Raw genomic sequence first — 19,417 nt, forward strand, 5'->3', positions numbered from 1 at the left:
TTTGACTCTCAAAACAACCATTGATGACTTTTTCCAAATCCGATGTATTTTCCACATCACAAAATGTTGACAAATGACTTTGAAAGAACGTTGACTCAACCCGTTTGTCCAGTGGGTTGGCTCTTAGCCTCTTAACAGGGAGAGGAGGTTCCAGGGGCAGCCGTGAAAGGAGGGTGGGCTTTTAATCTTTTTAAGTGGGAGAACTTGCACAATTGGTGGCTGACTAAATACTTTTGCCCCACTGTACATTAGATATTTTGCCAAGAAGGACATAGAATAGGACCAGAGTAGAGTACACAGAGTATCCATCAGTGACACAGAGGTCATTTTTCATTACACACACTTTTGACAAAGTGACCTGCAGTATCCTGTTCTGTCCTTTTCAATCAATACAATTACAGCATCCTCTCAAGCTTTCTCTGTACAGTTGTAGTCGAGTGCCATAGTGTGTTTATGCATAATGGTTGAGTGCCCTCTCTTCTGTATCGAGTTACAAGACACATAACTGACTGGAATGATGACCAACTCGGCAATTCAACTCATCCAGTAATCATTTATTATGCACTGTGTGCCAAAGCCATAGAACCTCTCTTCTGAAGAGAGGTTGGTGTACAAAACCGAAAGTAAGACGCAAAAACGAAACTTAAGAACGGGAAGCTTAGAAAGAGCACATAACATATTTACCGCCTCTTCTTGCTTCCAATGAGAATGACAGATCATTAACTCACATTTGTGTGTGAATTTGGTCCTTTTCCTCCAGCACAGAAGGAAGGGATTTAACAACAACGCAGATTTGAGTTTCCTGGAATTAGCCTAGACTTTGTGACATGATTTCAAAAAAGAGATGTGTTATATCATTGAGATCTGCTATGTCAACTGCTGTTGCACTAATAAGTCCAAGATAACTCTCGCCATTCAATGTAAAAATAAGCATAAAAGCCAATGAGTACATTTGAGCATGTTCAATTATGACTAGCTTAATGTTCTGCAGGACCATGGAGAACAACTCAACTGCAAGTTCCTTGGAGTGTTATTCTTACTATGTAGAAAAGTCCACAGCTACTGCTCCATAAAGGAAATATATGCAGTGAATAGTGATGATAAAAGTGAAAAAGGTGGCGGTATAAAATGAGACACTTTTACCTCAGGGAAATGAGTATGACTAGAAGTCCCATTCATCACAGTTACTCCATAATTAGAGATAAGGGAATGGAGGTGAGGCTCTGCATATTAAACCAGCCCGGAGCCCTGAGCCAAGGCCATGGGGAGGGGGGCAGACTGCTGTATAACAGACTGTTGCTATATTGCTTCCAATCAAATGTCAGCGCTATGGGTTGATACAGGCCTAACGACTCACGGAGTAGGTTTATGTGGGCGCTGTAGAATCTGATAAAAGGCTGCAAGTGAATATCAATATAAATTATTTTAATAAATAAGCGTTTTTGGTGGGTGCTTATATTGGTCCCATATCCCAACCTTCCCTGAGACACCATCACAGAGTGAGGTCACGGCAAGGGTCGGCCATTATCAACAGCAAACCAGCAATTTGGTTTGAGTGCCTTGTTCAAGGGCACATTGACAGATTTTTTTCACCTTGTCAGCTCTGGGATTCAAACTAAAAACCTTTTGGTTACTGGCCCAACGCTCTAACTGCTAGGCTACCTGCCACCTTTGATATCAGTTGCCTAGGATGCAAGAGCCTAGCACCTAGATCACACCGACACCAGAAGTACATTCATTTCCAATGTTACACTGTGTTTGTCTCGCAGCATTCAGTTGCAGAGGCAGTTGCAGCACGTTCTGTGTGGTGCATACGTTGGATTTATTGAACGTATACGTAAAACAGTTTGAATATACAAATTTGACAGAAATGGTAGCAGAAGGTGAATGGTGAACTTTTGTTGTACACATATCCAGATGATGCTGCATACCATTTTGCGCAATGACGCTAAATCGGTGTGATCGAGGCGTAACTGTACTGTAGTAGGTCAAATGAACATGTGGAATCTAGATTGGGATTTTAAATAGATTCTACTCACTTTCAATTCTGCAACGAATGTGGGGTTTTGATGAACGTAAACAATGGTCAACACAGGAAGTAGCCTAGGTACAGTGTCTTCAGAAAGTATTCCTAACCCTTACAGCCTGAATTCAAAATGGATTTTTTTCCCTCACCCATCTACACACAATACATAATGACAAAGTACATTTTTTAAAAACATTTAGCTAATAAAATCCAGAAATATCAAATTTACATAAGCATTCATGCCCCTGATTCAACCCTTTGTAGAAAGACCTTTGGCAGTGATTACAGCGGTGAGTCTTTCTGGGTAAGTCTCGAAGAGCTTTGCACACCTGGATTGTACAACATTTGCCCAATATTCTTTTCAATACTCTTCAAGCTCTATCAAATTGGTTGTTGATCATTGCAAGACAACCATTTTCAGGTCTTGCCATAGATTTTTAAGTACATTTAAGTCAAAACTAACTCGCCCACTCAGGAACATTCACAGTCTTCAAATCTACTCGTGTAGATTTGGCCTTGTTTTTTTAAAGTTATTTATTGTCCTCCTGAAAGGGGAATTCAGACAATCAGGTTTTCCTCTAAGATTTTCCCTGGGCTTAGCTCCATTCCATTTATTTAACTCTTGAAAAACTCCCTAGTCCTTAACGATTACAAGCACACCCATAACATGATGCAGCCACCACTATGGTTGAAAGCATGGAGAGCTGTACTCCGTAGTGTGTTGTATATAACATGAGACTTCAATATTCCAAGGTAAGAGGTTTTAGGTTGTAGTTAATATAGTATTTATAGGACTATTTCTCTCTATACTATTTGGATTTCATATACCTTTGACTATTGAAATCGGCCCTAATTAAATCGGCCATTCCGATTAATTGGTCGACCTCTAATATTTTATTTAACCCAGTTTTGTGCCTACCCAAAAAGATCTTCATTCTTCCGCTTTGTTAAAAAAAAAAAAAAAAACTTCCTCCAGACGAGTCCCAAGAACACCATGTTCGTGAGAGTCTCCCTTTTTCATAGTGGTCATAATAGTTTGTAGTTCAAACCGTTTAGATGCTACATACAGTTGAAGTCGGAAGTTTACATACACCTTAGCCAAATACATTTAAACTCAGTTTTTCCACAATTCCTGACATTTAATCAGAGTGAAAATTCCCTGTCTTAGGTCAGTTAGGATCACCACTTTATTTGAAGAATGTAAATGTCATAATAATAGTAGAGGAAGATTTCTTTCAGCTTTTATTTCTTTCATCACATTCCCAGTGAGTGAGAAGTTTACATGCATTCAATTAGTATTTGGTAGCATTGCCTTTAAATTGTTTAACTTGGGTGAAATGTTTTGGGTAGTCTTCCACAAGCTTCCCACAATAAGTTGGTTGAATTTTGGCCCATTCCTCCTTACAGAGCTGGTGTAACTGGGTCAGGTTTGTGGGACTCCTTGCTCGCAAACTCTGTTTCAGTTCGGCTCACTATTTTTCTATAGGATTGAGGTCAGGGCTTTGTGATGGCCACTCCAATACCTTGACTTTGTTGTCCTTAAGCCATTTTGCCACAACTTTGGAAGTATGCTTGGGGTCATTGTCCATTTGAAAGACCCATTTGCGACCAAGTCCCTCCTGCAGCAACAAAGCACCCCTACAACATGATGTTGCCTTCCCCGTGCCTCGCGGTTGGGATGGTGTTCTTCGGCTTGCAAGTCTTCCCCTTTTTCCTCCAAACATAACGATGGTCATTATGGCCAAACAGTTATTTTTTTGTTTCATCAGACCAAAGGACATTTCTCCAAAAAGTACCATCTTTGTCCCCGTGTGCAGTTGCAAGCAGTAGTCTGGCTTTTTTTATGGCGATTTTGGAGCAGTGGCTTCTTCCTTGCTGAGCAGCCTTTCAGGTTATGTCGATATAGGACTTGTTGCACTTGTGCGTCAATCGACGCTCAGAGGTTAACACAGACTTTGCTTGCTGAAAGAACACAAACACATATGCTAGTGGGTTTTTGATTGGACTATACAGGCTTATTCAATGTTAGCTAACTACTTTGTTATTGTGGACATCATTAATTTAGCTTGCTTACTAATGTCGGGTGACGGTAGATCCGATGCCCATGTAAAAATAGCTTTATTGTAGCCTACAGCTGAATAAGCTCAAACGCATGCAAGTGGATTTTTTTACCACACTATACCGGCTTGTTAACATGATTATTAGCATTTCATTGTTGTTCCATCTCAAATTGGTAGTTTTAGCTTTTAGTTTATTCACTTCTCGATCAGTTTTGATCAAAAAGCCGTGAGTGAAGTATGTGTGCTGAACTTTCCATGACATTGTATCAATATGGCTGCAGCCACATCTCTCTAAGCTTGTGCTAGGCACTCAAATGTTTAACATTGTTCTAAAAGCATTTTCTTAACATGTTCAATGTTACCTAACATTGACACGTAAAAAATGTTGTAGGTTGATTTGAGTGTTTCAGTTCCACTTTAATACTAGAATGAGTAGTGACCTTCAAGTAAATCACAGAACAAGCTAGACTACATGGCAAATTGGCAATCCACTGCAGTATTCTGTTCATCCTCCACTGCAGTATTCTGCTCATCCTCCACTGCAGTATTCTGCTCATCCTCCACTGCAGTATTCTGCTCATCCTCCACTGCAGTATTCTGCTCATCCTCCACTGCAGTATTCTGCTCATCCTCCACTGCAGTATTCTGCTCATCCTCCACTGCAGTATTCTGCTCATCCTCCACTGCAGTATTCTGCTCATCCTCCACTGCAGTATTCTGCTCATCCTCCACTGCAGTATTCTGCTCATCCTCCACTGCAGTATTCTGCTCATCCTCCACTGCAGTATTCTGCTCATCCTCCACTGCAGTATTCTGCTCATCCTCCACTGCAGTATACTGTTCATCCTTGTATGATTTCTGTACAGAAAATTAAGCTGTTTTACTGCCTCGCTCAAGACTGTCTGGTTCAGTCTGGCTCAGTCCTTTGTGGCCATGAATAGTATTTTATGTCACTACATTCAATGTAACTTGATGCCAGAGCAAAGGTCAGTCAGTCAGCAACATTTGTTCCCAAGGTTTCTATCAATGCCACTAACTGTACTGCACAACAGAAGTATTGTCCATCTGTCTATTTAGCTAGGCTACTTCTCACTCTTTTCTTGAGTGGTAGTCTATGGGAAATTCCATGGTTACAGAATTATGCTGAGATGGATTTTTTTCACTTTAAAATGTATGCCAAACAACAACTATTGATTTCAATGTTTAACTAACCATACAACTCTATGCACAATGACTACTTTGAACAGTATACACAGTGCAAAACATTTACTGGAAAACTGAATTATGGTAAAAATCTGTTTTATTCTGTAACCAAACTTTATATCTGCACAGTTCTTCCTGTAACATTTTCTGTGGAAATTGTTAAAAATAGCCCATGTGCATATGGTTTATTAAATTTGGAAATCAAATATTTTGGGGGGCGGTATACATTTTAAAGTGAAAAATCTGGAATTGCCCCTACTTAACACTTGGTTGCCCACTTGTATTAATCACAGGGCAGAAGGTCAGTGTTAGGGACTTTTTCACAGATCACGTAGCCATTTGCTTTGTCTTTAAAAACAAATTAAAAAACAAATCCAGTTAGGCTAGTTGAGAACAAGTTCTCATTTACAGCTGTGACCTGGCCAAGATAAAGCAATGCAGTGCGAAACAAACAACACAGAGTTACACATGGAATAAACAAACATACAGTCAATAATACAATAGAAAAGGTCAGTGTGTGCAAATTAGGTAGGATAAGGGAGGTAAGGCAATAAATAGTAATAATAAATAGTGGCGAAATAATTAAACACTGGAGTGATAGATGTGCAGAAAATGAGTGTGCTAGTAGAGATACTTTGGTGCAAAGAAGCAAAATAAATAACAGTATGGGGATGAGGTAGTTGGATGGGCTATTTACAGATGGGCTATGTGCCGATTTTGCCAATTTTTATTTTATTATATGTATTTTTACACTTTTTAACTAGGAAAGTCAGTTAAGAACACATTCTTATTTTCAATGACGGCCTAGGAACGGTGGGTTAACTGCCTTGTTCAGGGGCAGAACGACAGATTTTTACCTTGTCAGCTCGGGATTTCAATCTTGCAACCTTACAGTTAACTAGTCCAATGCTCTAACCACCTGCCTCTCATTGAACTCCACGAGGAGCCTGCCTGTTACACGAATGCAGTAAGAAGCCAGGGTAAGTTGCTAGCTAGCATTAAACCTATCTTACAAAAAAACAAAGGTAATTCAAATAACCTAATTCAACCTAGCTAATTTCCGATTTATACAAAATTGTTTGACTAGAGGTAGCAAAACTGTACTTCAAATCTATGATACTCCCCCACTTAACATACTGCTTGACTAGTTGGGCCCAAGCTTGCTGTACAACATTAAGACCTATTCAGTCTGTCTACAAACAGGCTCTCAAAGTGCTTGATAGGAAGCCCAATAGCCATCATCACTGTTACATCCTCAGAAAGCATGAGCTCCTGAGTTGGGAAAATCTTGTGCAATACACCGATGCATGTCTTGTATTCAAGATCCTAAATGGCCTGGCTCCCCCTCCACTCAGTGTGTTTGTTAAACAGAAAACCCAAACATGTGGCAGCAGATCCACAAGGTCTGCCATGAGAGGTGACTGTATAGTTCCCTTAAGGAAAAGCACCTTTAGTAAATCCGTTTTCTCTGTGAGCTTCCCATGTCTGGAATACACTGCCATCAGACACACATAACTGCACCACATATCACACTTTCACAAAATGCTTGAAGACATGGCTAAGATTTGTGAACATGGTCCCTAGCTGTGTTGCCGCTTTCTATGTCTGTTGTCTATAACTTGTGGTGTGGAAACACTGTTGCTTTTATGAAATTTGTCTTGCTGCTTGTTGTTCTATGTTGCTCTGTCTGTATGCTACATCTTGCTTGTCCTATGTTGCTCTGTCTGTATGCTATGTCTTGCTTGTCCTATGTTGCTATTGTCTATATTGTAATTGTTTTTAATAACCTGCCCAGGGACTGCGGTTGAAAATTAGCCGGCTGGCTAAAACCAGCACTTTTACTGAAACGTTGATTAATGTGCACTGTCCCTGTAAAAAATTAAATTAACTCAAACACACAGTACCAGTCAAAAGTTTGGACACACCTACTCATTTAAGGGTTTTTCTTTATTTTGTACTATTTTCTTCATTGTAGAATAATAGTGAAGACATCAAAACTATGAAATAACACATATAGAATCATGTAGCAACCAAAAAAAGTGTTAAACAAATCAAAATATTTTATATTTGAGAATAGCCACTCTTTGCCTCCATGACAGCTTTGCACACTCTTGACATTGTCTCAACCAGCTTCATGAGGTAGTCACCTAGAATGCATTTCAATTAACAGGTGTGCCTTGTTAAAAGTTCATTTGTGGAATTTCATTCCTTCTTAATGTGTTTGAGCCAATAAGTTGTGTTGTGACAAAGTAGGGTTGGTATCCAGAAGATAGCCCTATTTGGTAAAAGACCAAGTCCATATTATGGCAAGAACAGCTCAAATAAGCAAAGAGAAACAACAGTCCATTACTTTAAGACATGAAAGTCCGTTCGGAAAATTTCAAGAACTTCGAAAGTTTCTTCAAGTGCAGTCGCAAAAACCATCAAGCGCTATGATGAAACTGGCTCTGATGAGGACCGCCACAGGAAAGTGTCCATTTCATCTTGTCCAACTGTGTATGTAGCATTTCATGTAAACCCTGTTTATTGTCTGCATCGAAGTAACGGTCCTTGTACCTAACATCGAGCATGGTGGCAACACAGTAGAGGCTCAGAGAGAACGCCAGCGAATCGCTTGTTCACAGCCTCGCGTACTTTTGTAAGTTTTAACCCCACGGTCTGTGTCGGGAGTTTAGTTGAGCAGGCATTTCAATGCCATGACAGAGGGCAGACACAGTTGATTAGCTTATTTCTCGAGTCAGTTGTTCGAACGGCGCTAGTTTCAAACATGTTCTCAAATGCCATTGAAATGGAAGCAGCGGTATAAGAACCAGCACATTCTTGAGCATGCAATATGGCTTTCCTAAGCATGAAATCCTCTTCAACCCACTGTGCTGTCAGACTCGGCATGCTCATGGGGCCGACATCGTTGGTCCAAATGTCAGTCTTGAAGCTAATAGCAGTGGACGCCCATAGCAAGTATCTCATAGATGTCCGTTTCAATAACACAGTACAACTCCGGTAGGGCAACATCTGAAAAATAGTGTGTATCGGGGCTCGACCAGTCAGCAAAAGCCAACATCATCCACGACAGAGGACGGTTGATTGTCAGGGGCAATGAATTCCATTATCTTGGCGTTAATGGATTTCGCCTTTGAGTTGTCTTGCTGAAATGTTCTTACTCTTTCAAATGACTGCTCGAGTTGTTGGAAGTGTGCGCTTTGTATTTTTCTGCTTTTGTTCTGTGTAGTGCTGTATTTTTCATGGTGTCATTACTTCATCTACTTACGTTGTATAGGTATGCACGTCAGCTTTGACATCGGTTTTGCACAGGCGTTAAACAAGACATTGGGTCCTATGCTGATGTTGGCATTTTTAGCTTTTATCGGCCGATTCCGATATGCTCACCGATATATTGTCCATCCCTACAAAACATGGTACAAACATTATTGGGCACTGACAACAGCACAAAGGGCAAGAAGGTAGAGACAACAATACATCACGCGAAACAGCCACAACTGTCAATTTGTGGTCGAATTGCTGCAAAAGGACACAAATAATAAGAAGAGACTTGCTTGGGCCAAGAAACACAAGCAATGGACATTAGGCTAGTGGAAATCTGTCCTTTGGTCTGATGAGTCCAAATTTGAGATCTTTGGTTCCAAACGTTGTGTCTTTGTGAGACGCAGAGTATGTGAACAGATGATCTCTGTATGTGTAATTCCCACTGTGAAGCATGGGGGAGGTGTGATGATGTGGGGATGCTTTGCTGGTGACACTGTCTGATTTATTTAGAATTCAAGGCACACTTAACATGGCTACCACAGCATTCTGCAGCGATACGCCATCCCATCTAGTTTGCGCTTAGTGGGACTATCATTTGTTTTTCAACACAACAAGGACCCAACACACCTCCAGGCGGTGTAAGGGCCATTTGGCCTAGAAGGAGAGTGATGGAGCGCTGCATCAGATGACCTGGCCTCCACAATCACCCGACCTCAACCCAATTGAGATTGTTTGGGATGAGTTGGACTGCAGAGTGAAGGAAAAGGAGCCAACAAGTGCTCAGCATAAAAAACTGGAAAAGCATTCCAGGTGAAGCTTGTTGAGAGAATGCCAAAAGTGTGCAAAGCTGTCATCAAGGCAAAGGGTGGCTACTTTGAAGAATCTAAAATATATTTTGATTTGTTTAAGACTTTTGTTTACTACATGATTCCTTGTGTTATTTCATAGCCAGATGTCTTCACTAGAGGTCAACCGATTAATCGGAATAGCCGATTAATTAGGGACGATTTTAAGTTAAGTTTTCATAACAATCGGAAATCTGTATTTTTGGACACCGATTTGGCCGTCCTCCCCCCCCATAATTATTATTATTTATTTTTTTACACCTTCATTTAATCTTTACTAGGCAAGTCAGTTAAGAACACATTCTTATTTTCAATGACGGCCTAGGAACAGTGGCTTAACTGCCTTGTTCAGGGGCAGAACGACAGATTTTTACCTTGTCAGCTCGGGAGATTCAATCTTGCAACCTTACAGTTAACTAGTCCAATGCTCTAACCACCTGATTACATTGCACTCCACGAGGAGCCTGCCTTGCAGTAAGCCAAGGTAAGTTGCTAGCTAGCATTAAACTTATCTTATAAAAAACAATCAATCATAAATCACTAGTTAACTACACATGGTTAATGATATTACTAGTTTATCTAGCATGTCCTGCGTTGCATATAATCGATGCGGTGCGTATTCGCGAAAAAGGACTGTCGTTGCTCCAATGTGTACCTAACCATAAACATCAATGCCTTTCTTAAAATCAATACAAAGAAGTATATATTTTTTAAACCTGTATATTTAACTAAAATAAATCCAGGTTAGCAGGCAATATTAACCAGGTGAAATTGTGTCACTTCTCTTGCGTTCATTGCACGCAGAGTCAGGGTATATGCAACAGTTTGGGCCGCCTAATTTGCCAGATTTTTATTATGACATAACATTGAAGGTTGTGCAATGTAACAGGAATATTTAGACTGATGGATGCCACCCGTTAGATAAAAATACGTAACAGTTCCGTATTTCACTGAAAGAATAAACGTCTTGTTTTCGAGATGATTGGTTTCGACCATATTAATGACCTAAGGCTCGTATTTCTGTGTGTTATTATGTTATAACTAAGTCTATGATTTGATAGAGCAGCCTGACTGAACGGTGGTAGGCACCAGCAGGCTCGTAAAGCATTCACTCAAACAGCACTTTCGTGCGTTTTGCCAGCAGCTCTTTGTTGTGCTTCAAGCATTGCGCTGTTTATGACTTCAAGCCTATCAACTCCTGAGATTAGGCTGGTGTAACCGATGTGAAATGGCTAGCTAGTTAGCGGGGTGCGCGCTAATAGCGTTTCAAACGTCACTCGCTCTGAGACTTGGAGTGGTTGTTCCCCTTGCTCTGCATGGGTAACGCTGCTTTCAGGGTGGCTGTTGTCGATGTGTTCCTGGTTCGAGCCCAGCTAGGAGCGAGGAGAGGGACGGAAGCTATACTGTTACACTGGCAATACTAAAGTGCCTATAAGAACATCCAATAGTCAAAGGTTAATGAAAAACAAATGGTATAGAGAGAAATAGTCCTGTGATTCCGATAATAACTACAACCTAAAACTTCTTACCTGGGAATATTGAAGACTCATGTTAAAAGGAACCACCAGCTTTCATATGTTCTCATGTTCTGAGCAAGGAACTTAAACATTAGCTTTCTTACATGGCACATATTGCACTTTTACTTTCTCCAACACTTTGTTTTTGCATGATTTAAACCAAATTGAACATGTTTCATTATTTATTTGAGGCTAAATTGATTTGATAAAATAAGTGTTCATTCAGTATTGTTGTAATTGTCATTATTACAAATACATTTTGTTTATTTATTTTATTTTTAAATCATCCGAATAATCGGTATAGGCTTTTTTTGGTCCTCCAATAATCGGTATCGGCATTGAAAAATCATAAATCGGTCGACCTCTAGTCTTCGCTATTATTCTAACAGCAAACAAGCTTAATAAACTAACTGCATGGTAATACTTACAATAATAAAGTAACTTTTGCAGTCAGATCGTGTACACTAGGCATAAAATGGTATTCAATATTGTTTGCAGTGAGGGACTTCAGATGTGCCAAACCTAGGAGAGGCTAGCTAGCTGGCTGGGTTAGAAAAATCTGTCTAGAAAAATGAATATGCAGTCAATGCAAGCTAGCTATGTGTCTGTTCAGAAGAGTTAGCTACAGACATGTAGGGTTGTTAACAGAGACTTACCAAATGATGCTGCCAAGATCCATAGTAAAATCCTGTACCGTATCAAGCGGTTCTGCTAACGTCACTAGCTAACAAAATATTAATCAATGATAGCTGAGCTTACTGTGGTTCTTTGACTAGCTGGCTAACTACATTATATATATTTTTTGTCAATTTATCATTAATGCCATGTTACCTGGCTAGTCTATCAGGTTAGCCTTCCAAAAAGGAACTTATTTTCATATTTTTTACATTGAACCCATTTTTTAAAATTAAAATATTCTCAATGAGGCTACTAACATGCATTGTCATCGTGCATTGTCATCGTGCATAGTCAGATGAGTCAATTTTCAAACATTTAACTGAATTTTTTTTGCAGGGTGGCAGGTAGCCTCGAGATTAGAGCATTGGGTCAGTAACCGAAAGGGTGCTGGTTTGAATACCGAAGCCAACAAAGTAAAACAAATTAGCTGTTGCTGTCCCCTTGTGCAAGGCACTTCTAAATTTGGGCTACTTCTAAATTGCATTGCAGTTGCCATGGTATTTCTCTTTAAAATAAAATCTATAAATGTCACTGTTACCTGCTGCTGCTACTGACTAACAGGCAGTGAGGCAGGCTGTTACTGAGTGAGTGATGAGGAGGACCAGGGGGGTGTGTGTGTTGAGCGGAGTGAGTGAGAGGAGAGCAACGCCAGCACTTGCGCACGCCATGACAAGTGATATAAGAACAACGAACAGCACCAGCTAGCAACATACTTCTCCCTCATGTCGTAGAGAGAAACAGTAAAGGCATCTTTTTGTAGGCACTAACTCCGCCATGGTTCATTGAACAAAGCCTATGGGGAAAGTGAATGCCATTTTTGTAGGGTTTTCGGTTAAACACCACAAATAAGGTCTGTGGAAAACTTGTTTTGTTCTATGAGATAATCTTCATCAGCTAACGCAACTTTTGTCAATTTTGAAGCATTTATTTAATGAAAAAAAAGCACAAAGGCTTCATAATTCATAAAGGTCATGTTAACTGACTGCTATTATAGAACAAAACATATAAATTAGTTAATCTCAGACTTTATTTTCAGCTTTTATTCCAAAACCCTATTATTTTCCATAGGGATAGCTGAATGAACCAGAGGTCACTCATATCTAGTTTTTAGGACTAGACTTTTCCTCTCTTGTTGCTAGTTTTAAAGTCTTGTGGGCAGGTTTTGAGTTGCAATTGCCCTGGAAATTTTAACTAGACCTGGCAACCCTGCACGCATTGCCTGACAAGATGTCCATTATACTGAAAGGTGAAATTATCCTCATTGGCAAAAATGACATCACAAAATGTGGTGCAGAATAATAGTAAATAATTGGCTATATGGTGAATGAAGTTATATCACTCACATGTTGTTGTAACGTAGCTATCAAACTTAACTACTATGATTGAGTATTTCTAGCCAAGTTTCCGTGAATATCATCCTTGCTTGAGGGTCTTCAGCTTTCAAGCCTGGCCCCTTGGCCCTCAAACTAAGAGATTAGAAACTATCGTTATCTAAATATCTATCTCAAATAATGTAGCTCGGGCACCATTGCCATTTAGCTTACTGTCATTAGTTACAAGATACGCTTAAATTAACTGTCAAAACCAAACTGTCAGCTGTCAAACATGGGTGGCCGCTCAGCTCGGGTACACCGGGCGTCGCTTGGCTAGCTATCGACGCGTTAGCTAGCTACCTACCTACACCCATCAATTCGAAGGAATTGTATTTTCATGCATTTTGCTCAAATAAAGACAATGATATATCGCGTCAACGTTATACACAATTTGATAAGTACATGTCGCGATGTACCTGAACATTTCCATTCGATGTTTCGCCCCCTTTCGATGGTTTTCAGTCCACCGTAGTCGTCCCTCCTGGTAGCTCTGTGCTTGGAGGAAACTGTTGATGCTGTGACTCACGCGCAGCCTACACAAGGGCAAGACACGCACGTGACGAGCAGAGCAAGCGCATCAAAATTGGTGGACCTTTGTTTTAGCGTCATCTGGTGGTTTAAAGCGGCAATGTACGTTTTCAATTATACGTTCAATTGTACGCTTACTGTATTTGACTGAGAATGTACAAAAATACATTTGCCTGGCTATCTCGAACCAGGATCATATTGTTGTTGAGTGGTGAATGAATTGGTAGATTTTTGGGTGCGATCTAGTCATACTCTACTATTCTTGAATAACATTCTGGGTCTGAAACATTTAGCTAACGTATTAACTGGACAAGTCTGTTTATTATATACTTTATTTTTACGGCTTTATTAAAGACTTTACTAGAAGGTAAGTCACCTGTCTTGGATCCATCTCACACACAGGTGCATAACTTGAGTCTTTCCCTGCTCCCCCCTCATTCCAGTTCCCACATTTGTTGCTTAGTAACACTTCCAAACATCCATTGTCAGTAATGGCTTCCAGGTCGCACGAAGTTGATATTGCGCCCTTTACCATCTGGAACTCAGCCTTTGAAGACAGAATGTCGCTGCTTGCAAAGCTGGAAGAGTCCCACAGGGCCGTTAGAAAGGTTTGTGCTGGCACTTTGTGCTGCAGTGCTAGAAAAATAAACTTCTCAGTGCATGAAATGGGTGATCTCCATGCCAACTCATAACACCAGAGTTGTGATCCGTAGCCCTAGGCCTATAGATTGAGTGGTGTGAACATGTGTTTATTATTAGATATCTCTGTGATATGTCTGTGTGCCTGCAATAACAATGCAAGTCATTTTTTAACAAGCAAACCTGGAATACTCCCTGTACCCTGTGTGGTGAAACTGCCACTGCTGTTTATGGTGTGACCTGGTTATGTGGCCCTCTTTCACATTCAAATGAGGCCCTATTTCATATTCAAATGAGACCTTCTACTACAAGAGGAGAATGTTTCGTTGTCATGGAGACTTATCCCCTTCAACTGGCAATCCAGAGAGTAAATAAGGTACCCAAGCATAGGCGGGTAGTGTCGTGGAATGTACTGTAGGAGCGGTGGGTGGGGTGACTGTGGTGTGTGTGTGTGTGTGGCCGAGGAGGACCTGCCTTCTCCCTCATTCTACTACGTATCAGCATCCCCTTACAAATAGGGCTGGGTCTGTTATCAGTGGATCTGTTGGCAGTCTTGCGTACTGCAGCTGAGCGCAGAGGGATTGGCTTTATTGCACTAGGGGGAACAGTAGGTATCCAGGATATACCAGGCAAGTGGTAAACACAAAGGGAGGGCTATCTGCTGCTGCTGCCCCAGTCAGTACTTGACTGAGAGAGAGACAGACAGAGAGAGAAAGAGAGAAGAAATGGAGACATCCAGCCAGCTACTAAGTCTTGACCAAAAGAAGGAGGAAGATGTTGGGACTAGCTTGTTTCACTGCCATATGAAGCAAAGAAGGCTTTTTAATCCTCAAGAGGAGATGGTTTGTGTAGTTCACTGTCTGGGAGGGCTAAAGGAGCAATATTCAAGAGTCAAGTTCAATGCTTTACTTATCTAAGAGTCCACATTGTTTGCAATGTACTGCAATGTAAACGATATGATTTGAACAGCTTGTACTGTATAAAGAGTGTCCTGGAAGGATAGGCTGTTTATGGCAGGGCCGGCTCCAGCTATAAGCAACATAAGTGGTCGCTTATGTCTTTGATTGATTGTTTGTGTGATTCGTCAGTGGGTCGCTGGTTTGTTTTCATTATTATTTTATTTGTATTTTTTATGTATCGTTTATTTATTCAGTCGAGACAAAATAACATACGCACACAACCGAAGAGCAACACATCTGTTTACTTATCCCTATCCCAAACAAACCCACCTCATCCAGAGTTAGGTAGGCTTGTAGCCTTAACTATTTAAGTAGGGCCAATAGGTCTGCTATTTGTCTATTCTTGATACCTGTTCTCTCACTCATCAGATAGCTTAATACCCTTCTTCTCTGTCTCTCCAGAAGTTCCTGTTACACCGGTTGATAGTCGTCTCCAGCCTCCCCCAGCAACTCGCAGACAGGAAAGACCTGGGAGGTCAGCCAAACATTACTGTAGAACACATTTAAGAGCTATTGTGCATTCCAGGGCGGATTACAAGGCATCACTATTTCACTGATAGAGGTCCTTCCTGTACACTGACTCAGGTTTCTCTTTCTCCTACGGAGCATGGTTTTGTTTCTAGCTGATAGGTCAAATCAAAATCATTGTTCAAAATGCTTTCCAGTCACTTTAACTCTACCTACATGTACATATTACCTCAATTACCTCGACTAACCGGTGCCCTCGCACATTGACTCTGTACCGGTACCCCCTGTATATAGCCTTGCTTGTTATTTTACTGGTGCTGTTTAATTATATGACTTTAATTTTCTATTTTTTACTTAGCACTTTTTTTTCTTAACTTCTTAAAGCATTGTTGGTTAAAGGCTTGTAAGTAAGAATTTCACTGTAAGGTCTGCACCTGTTTTATTCGGCGCATGTGACAAATAACATTTGATAATGTGTTTATGAACGTATGATGTTGGGACATACTTCCTCTACAAATACTCTTCACAGAAAAAGTGACTTTACTTTAGGATGCTCCTTAGTTGGGGTTATTTGAACAAGTTTTTTGTTATAGGCCACTTTCTGGCTGACACACCTAGGTCTGTGAGTGAGAAGGAAGGATATTATGGTGTGATTCTTATAGAATATAATGGATGCAATAAAGCTTATTCATGCAAACCAAGGCGTTTCCAGCAGTGAGATACCTCACTCTGTTATCAGTGAACCGGGGTTATGCAAGTAACCGTACATTCTTTCTCCTTTGGTTGGACAGTACACTACGAAGAACTGAACCAGCGCTTGCAGAGGTATTACCAAGGAGATGCTATCACAGGCCTGCTTTTGCTGTACCCAACCTGCATGCTTCATGTCATTGAGGTAAACAAGATTAACCAGTAACACCTATTAATGAAACCCATATAATATATACAAATCTGTCAAAATCCCCTGTCAATGCAGTGACAAGGCTCTAGTCTCAGCCAATCACTTTAATAAGAGGTGAACCTTCATTGCCCATCTTTCTATTGATTAGCATAAAGGATATGGTATTTCCATTAATGACCATGCTCTTTGTTTCTCTGCTAGTCCTCCAGCGAGGTTCTTGTGTCTCTGCTGCAGGATCTGAGGGACATGCAGGAACGGCCACACTGGTAGAGTATCTTACCATGCCGATTTGAATCAATATATCATAGTTTTATCTCATCTGCTACTAAGTTCTGAGGGTTATGCACAGTGGTGTAAAGTACTTAAGTAAAAAATACTTTAAAGTACTACTGAAGTAGTTTTTTGTGGAAACTGTACTTTACTATTTATATTTTTGACAAATTTTACTTTTACTCCACTACATTCCTTAAGAAATAATGTACTTTCTACACCATACATTTCCCCTGACACCCAAAAGTACTCATTACATTTTCAATGAAAATTGTTCAATTCACGCTCTTAAAGAAAAAATATCCTGGTCATCTCTACTGCATCTGATCTGGCGGACTCACTAAACACAAATGCTTTGTTTGTAAATTATGTCTGAATGTTGAAGTGGGCCCCTGGCTATCCGTAAACTAAAAAAAACAAGAAGATCTTGCCGTCTGGTTTGCTTAATATAATACATTTGAAATTATTTTGACTTTTATTTTAGAAATACATTTACTTTTGTAAAGTATATTTTAGAAATACATTTACTTTTGATACTGAAGTATATTTAAAACCAAATACTTTTAGACTTTTACTCAAGTAGTATTTTACTGGGTGACTTTCACTTTTACTTGAGTCCTTTTCTATTAAGGTATCTTTATTTTTACTCAAGTATGACAATTGGGTACTTTTTCCACCACTGGTCAAGCATGTGCATTCCAGCCAAAGTCAATATAGCTTGACTAAAAACCCAGCCATAAACATTGCTTGACATGCTGTCTTGATGTTGTCATGGTCCCTATCATCGTCATGCAGTGTCCTGATCGAGGCGCCCAGGGTCCTGGTGATGTCACATGACCTTCCCAGCAGGTTGTTCCAGCAGTGGAGCTACAAGGTGCTGAATGTGCTGGCCAGGGTGGGTGGGATGCTGAGTAGAGACGGGCCAGAGGAGGAGGAGGAGGAGGACACCGACACACTGGTCAGCACCACCCTGTCTATGCTGCTCAAGCTGGGGAATCACCTCCTCAAAGCCACCAAGGTGTGTCATCATTAGCATCGGTTAGACTACAGAGACTTATCAAATCCTGGGGTCATTTAAAGGAAGATCCACCTGCTATTTTTGAATTAAATTAGTCCTACTCTAGATACCATAAGTGGAATCTCTCATTTCTGACAGACCATTCTTTTTGGTGCCTCTATCATCTCTCTATGTATTTGTACAGGGGTCAAAGATGCCTCTGGGCTCTGTTCTGGATGAAGTACCAGAGATGCTAGTCCCCCAGGATATCCTGGTTCAGCTCCTGTCCAGAGAAGACCTTCTGAGCCCCCAGCAGTACCTGCAGGCCTACCACACCCCTCTCCACATCCTCATCGACTCTGGTGAGCAGGACTTGAATCACTCATCAACAGGGTTGGGGTTAACTCCATTTCAGTTTAGTCAATTTGAGAAGTGAATTGAAGTTCCAGTACATTAATTAATTGAACAAATTGTCTGTGAAAATCAATGGTTCTCAGATTTTTATATAGTTCACGTTAACTGATAACTTTGGTACCAAAACATTGCCACATGCTGTATGTTCTGTGATTTGTTTAAAGGGCACGCGTTTGGAAGCAGTCAGCTAACTACAGTTTAGTGTTTGGCCAAAAGGTCAAAGGTATGGGTGTGTCAGCATGTCAAATGAAACCAATGCATGTGGTTTGAACCCAGAGAATAACATTGCATGCATCATCTCAAATTGGATCTGCATGACTTTGAATGGATTGTATCTCTCTGAATGAAGGATATTTTGATTCCGGCACAGTATATTCCTTTGTATGCAAGGGATCTTGAGGTGTTGCTGTGCATTTGAATTGTATTCCTTGTCTTTGTCTCGTGTTCTTGTCCTTGACAAAGGCCTCTGCATGTAGGCTTTGATATAGGGATTTATTTTGTGGACACTGTCAGTTAGGATGATTCACACGTTTGATATTATTTCCACAGAGCGTACTTGGCCTCCACCTGAGCAACTTCGATGTGAATTCTGACTTCTGATGTGATACAACTAGACATTTGAATGTGCTTCCTAATCAATATGTTTTCAGCGCTCATGTCTGGTTATTTGAATGTGTTATTGAGAACTGCCATTCATCTGGACTGTGTGACACATTCAACTCTAAATAATTGTCCTTGCTCCACAAATGGATACTACATAACAAGATACATTGTTTGATACTGTAGTGTTAAAATACACAGGGACTGCAGGGTAGGTTTGGTTGTATATTGTAAATATTTCATAAATATTTGACTGGATGTGAACTGGCATTAGATGTATTTTCTTTCCTGTGTATATACTGTCACACCCACGCCATACTCACAATAAGGCATGATTAAATACACATTAAAAAAAAACATGTTTTAATAGTTTCAATAGTCTGATGAGCATTGTTTTTGATCTTGCAGGACATGTCCACAGTAGTTGTTCCACTCTGTGACTGGGAGGGATTATGTCCCCTGTCTTTATTTTAGTGTCCCCAATGTCACTGCAGTTTGACATAGTACTGTAGAGCCTTTATATCTAAAAGCAATGTCTCTGGAGCATCAATCTTCTGTTTTATTTTGACCCCCTTGTGTTAATTTATTACTTGAACATGAACTATGCAAAAAGATTCATTAAAAGGTACTTTCTTACCAAACAATAGCTGCATGCACCACAGTGTCATAACTTAC

General features: G+C 40.3%; 2 protein-coding genes across 6 annotated transcripts in view; one reads left to right on the forward strand and one right to left on the reverse strand.

The window, feature by feature from the left end:
* The window catches only part of ndel1a (nudE neurodevelopment protein 1-like 1a), a 31,979-nt gene extending 18,482 nt beyond the window's left edge, over window positions 1-13,497 (reverse strand). For both annotated transcript variants that reach the window (XM_024386699.2, XM_024386700.2), the window contains exon 1: window positions 13,383-13,497. The gene's annotated coding sequence lies outside the window, so the exon portion shown is untranslated. The remainder of the gene's footprint in view (window positions 1-13,382) is intronic.
* A 479-nt stretch (window positions 13,498-13,976) lies between these two features.
* On the forward strand, window positions 13,977-19,388 carry LOC112223610 (testis-expressed protein 47). 4 transcript variants are annotated; one of them, XM_024386697.2, is made up of 8 exons: window positions 14,660-14,975; window positions 15,495-15,567; window positions 16,352-16,455; window positions 16,663-16,727; window positions 17,527-17,749; window positions 17,934-18,090; window positions 18,307-18,365; window positions 18,692-19,388. In XM_024386697.2, the coding sequence occupies exons 1-7, from the start codon at window positions 14,859-14,861 to the stop codon at window positions 18,342-18,344; spliced, it is 777 nt and encodes a 258-aa protein (XP_024242465.1). In that variant the 5' UTR covers window positions 14,660-14,858; the 3' UTR covers window positions 18,345-18,365; window positions 18,692-19,388. The 4 variants fall into 4 exon arrangements, with proteins under 4 accessions (XP_024242466.2, XP_024242465.1, XP_024242464.1 ...); XM_024386698.2 differs by lacking the exons at window positions 14,660-14,975; window positions 18,307-18,365 and adding an exon at window positions 13,977-14,102; XM_024386696.2 differs by having other exon boundaries at window positions 18,307-19,388.
* Window positions 19,389-19,417: the final 29 nt, after the last annotated feature.

The sequence above is a fragment of the Oncorhynchus tshawytscha genome, linkage group LG24 (assembly GCF_018296145.1).
Source record: "Oncorhynchus tshawytscha isolate Ot180627B linkage group LG24, Otsh_v2.0, whole genome shotgun sequence".
NCBI classification, from domain to species: Eukaryota; Metazoa; Chordata; class Actinopteri; order Salmoniformes; family Salmonidae; genus Oncorhynchus; species Oncorhynchus tshawytscha.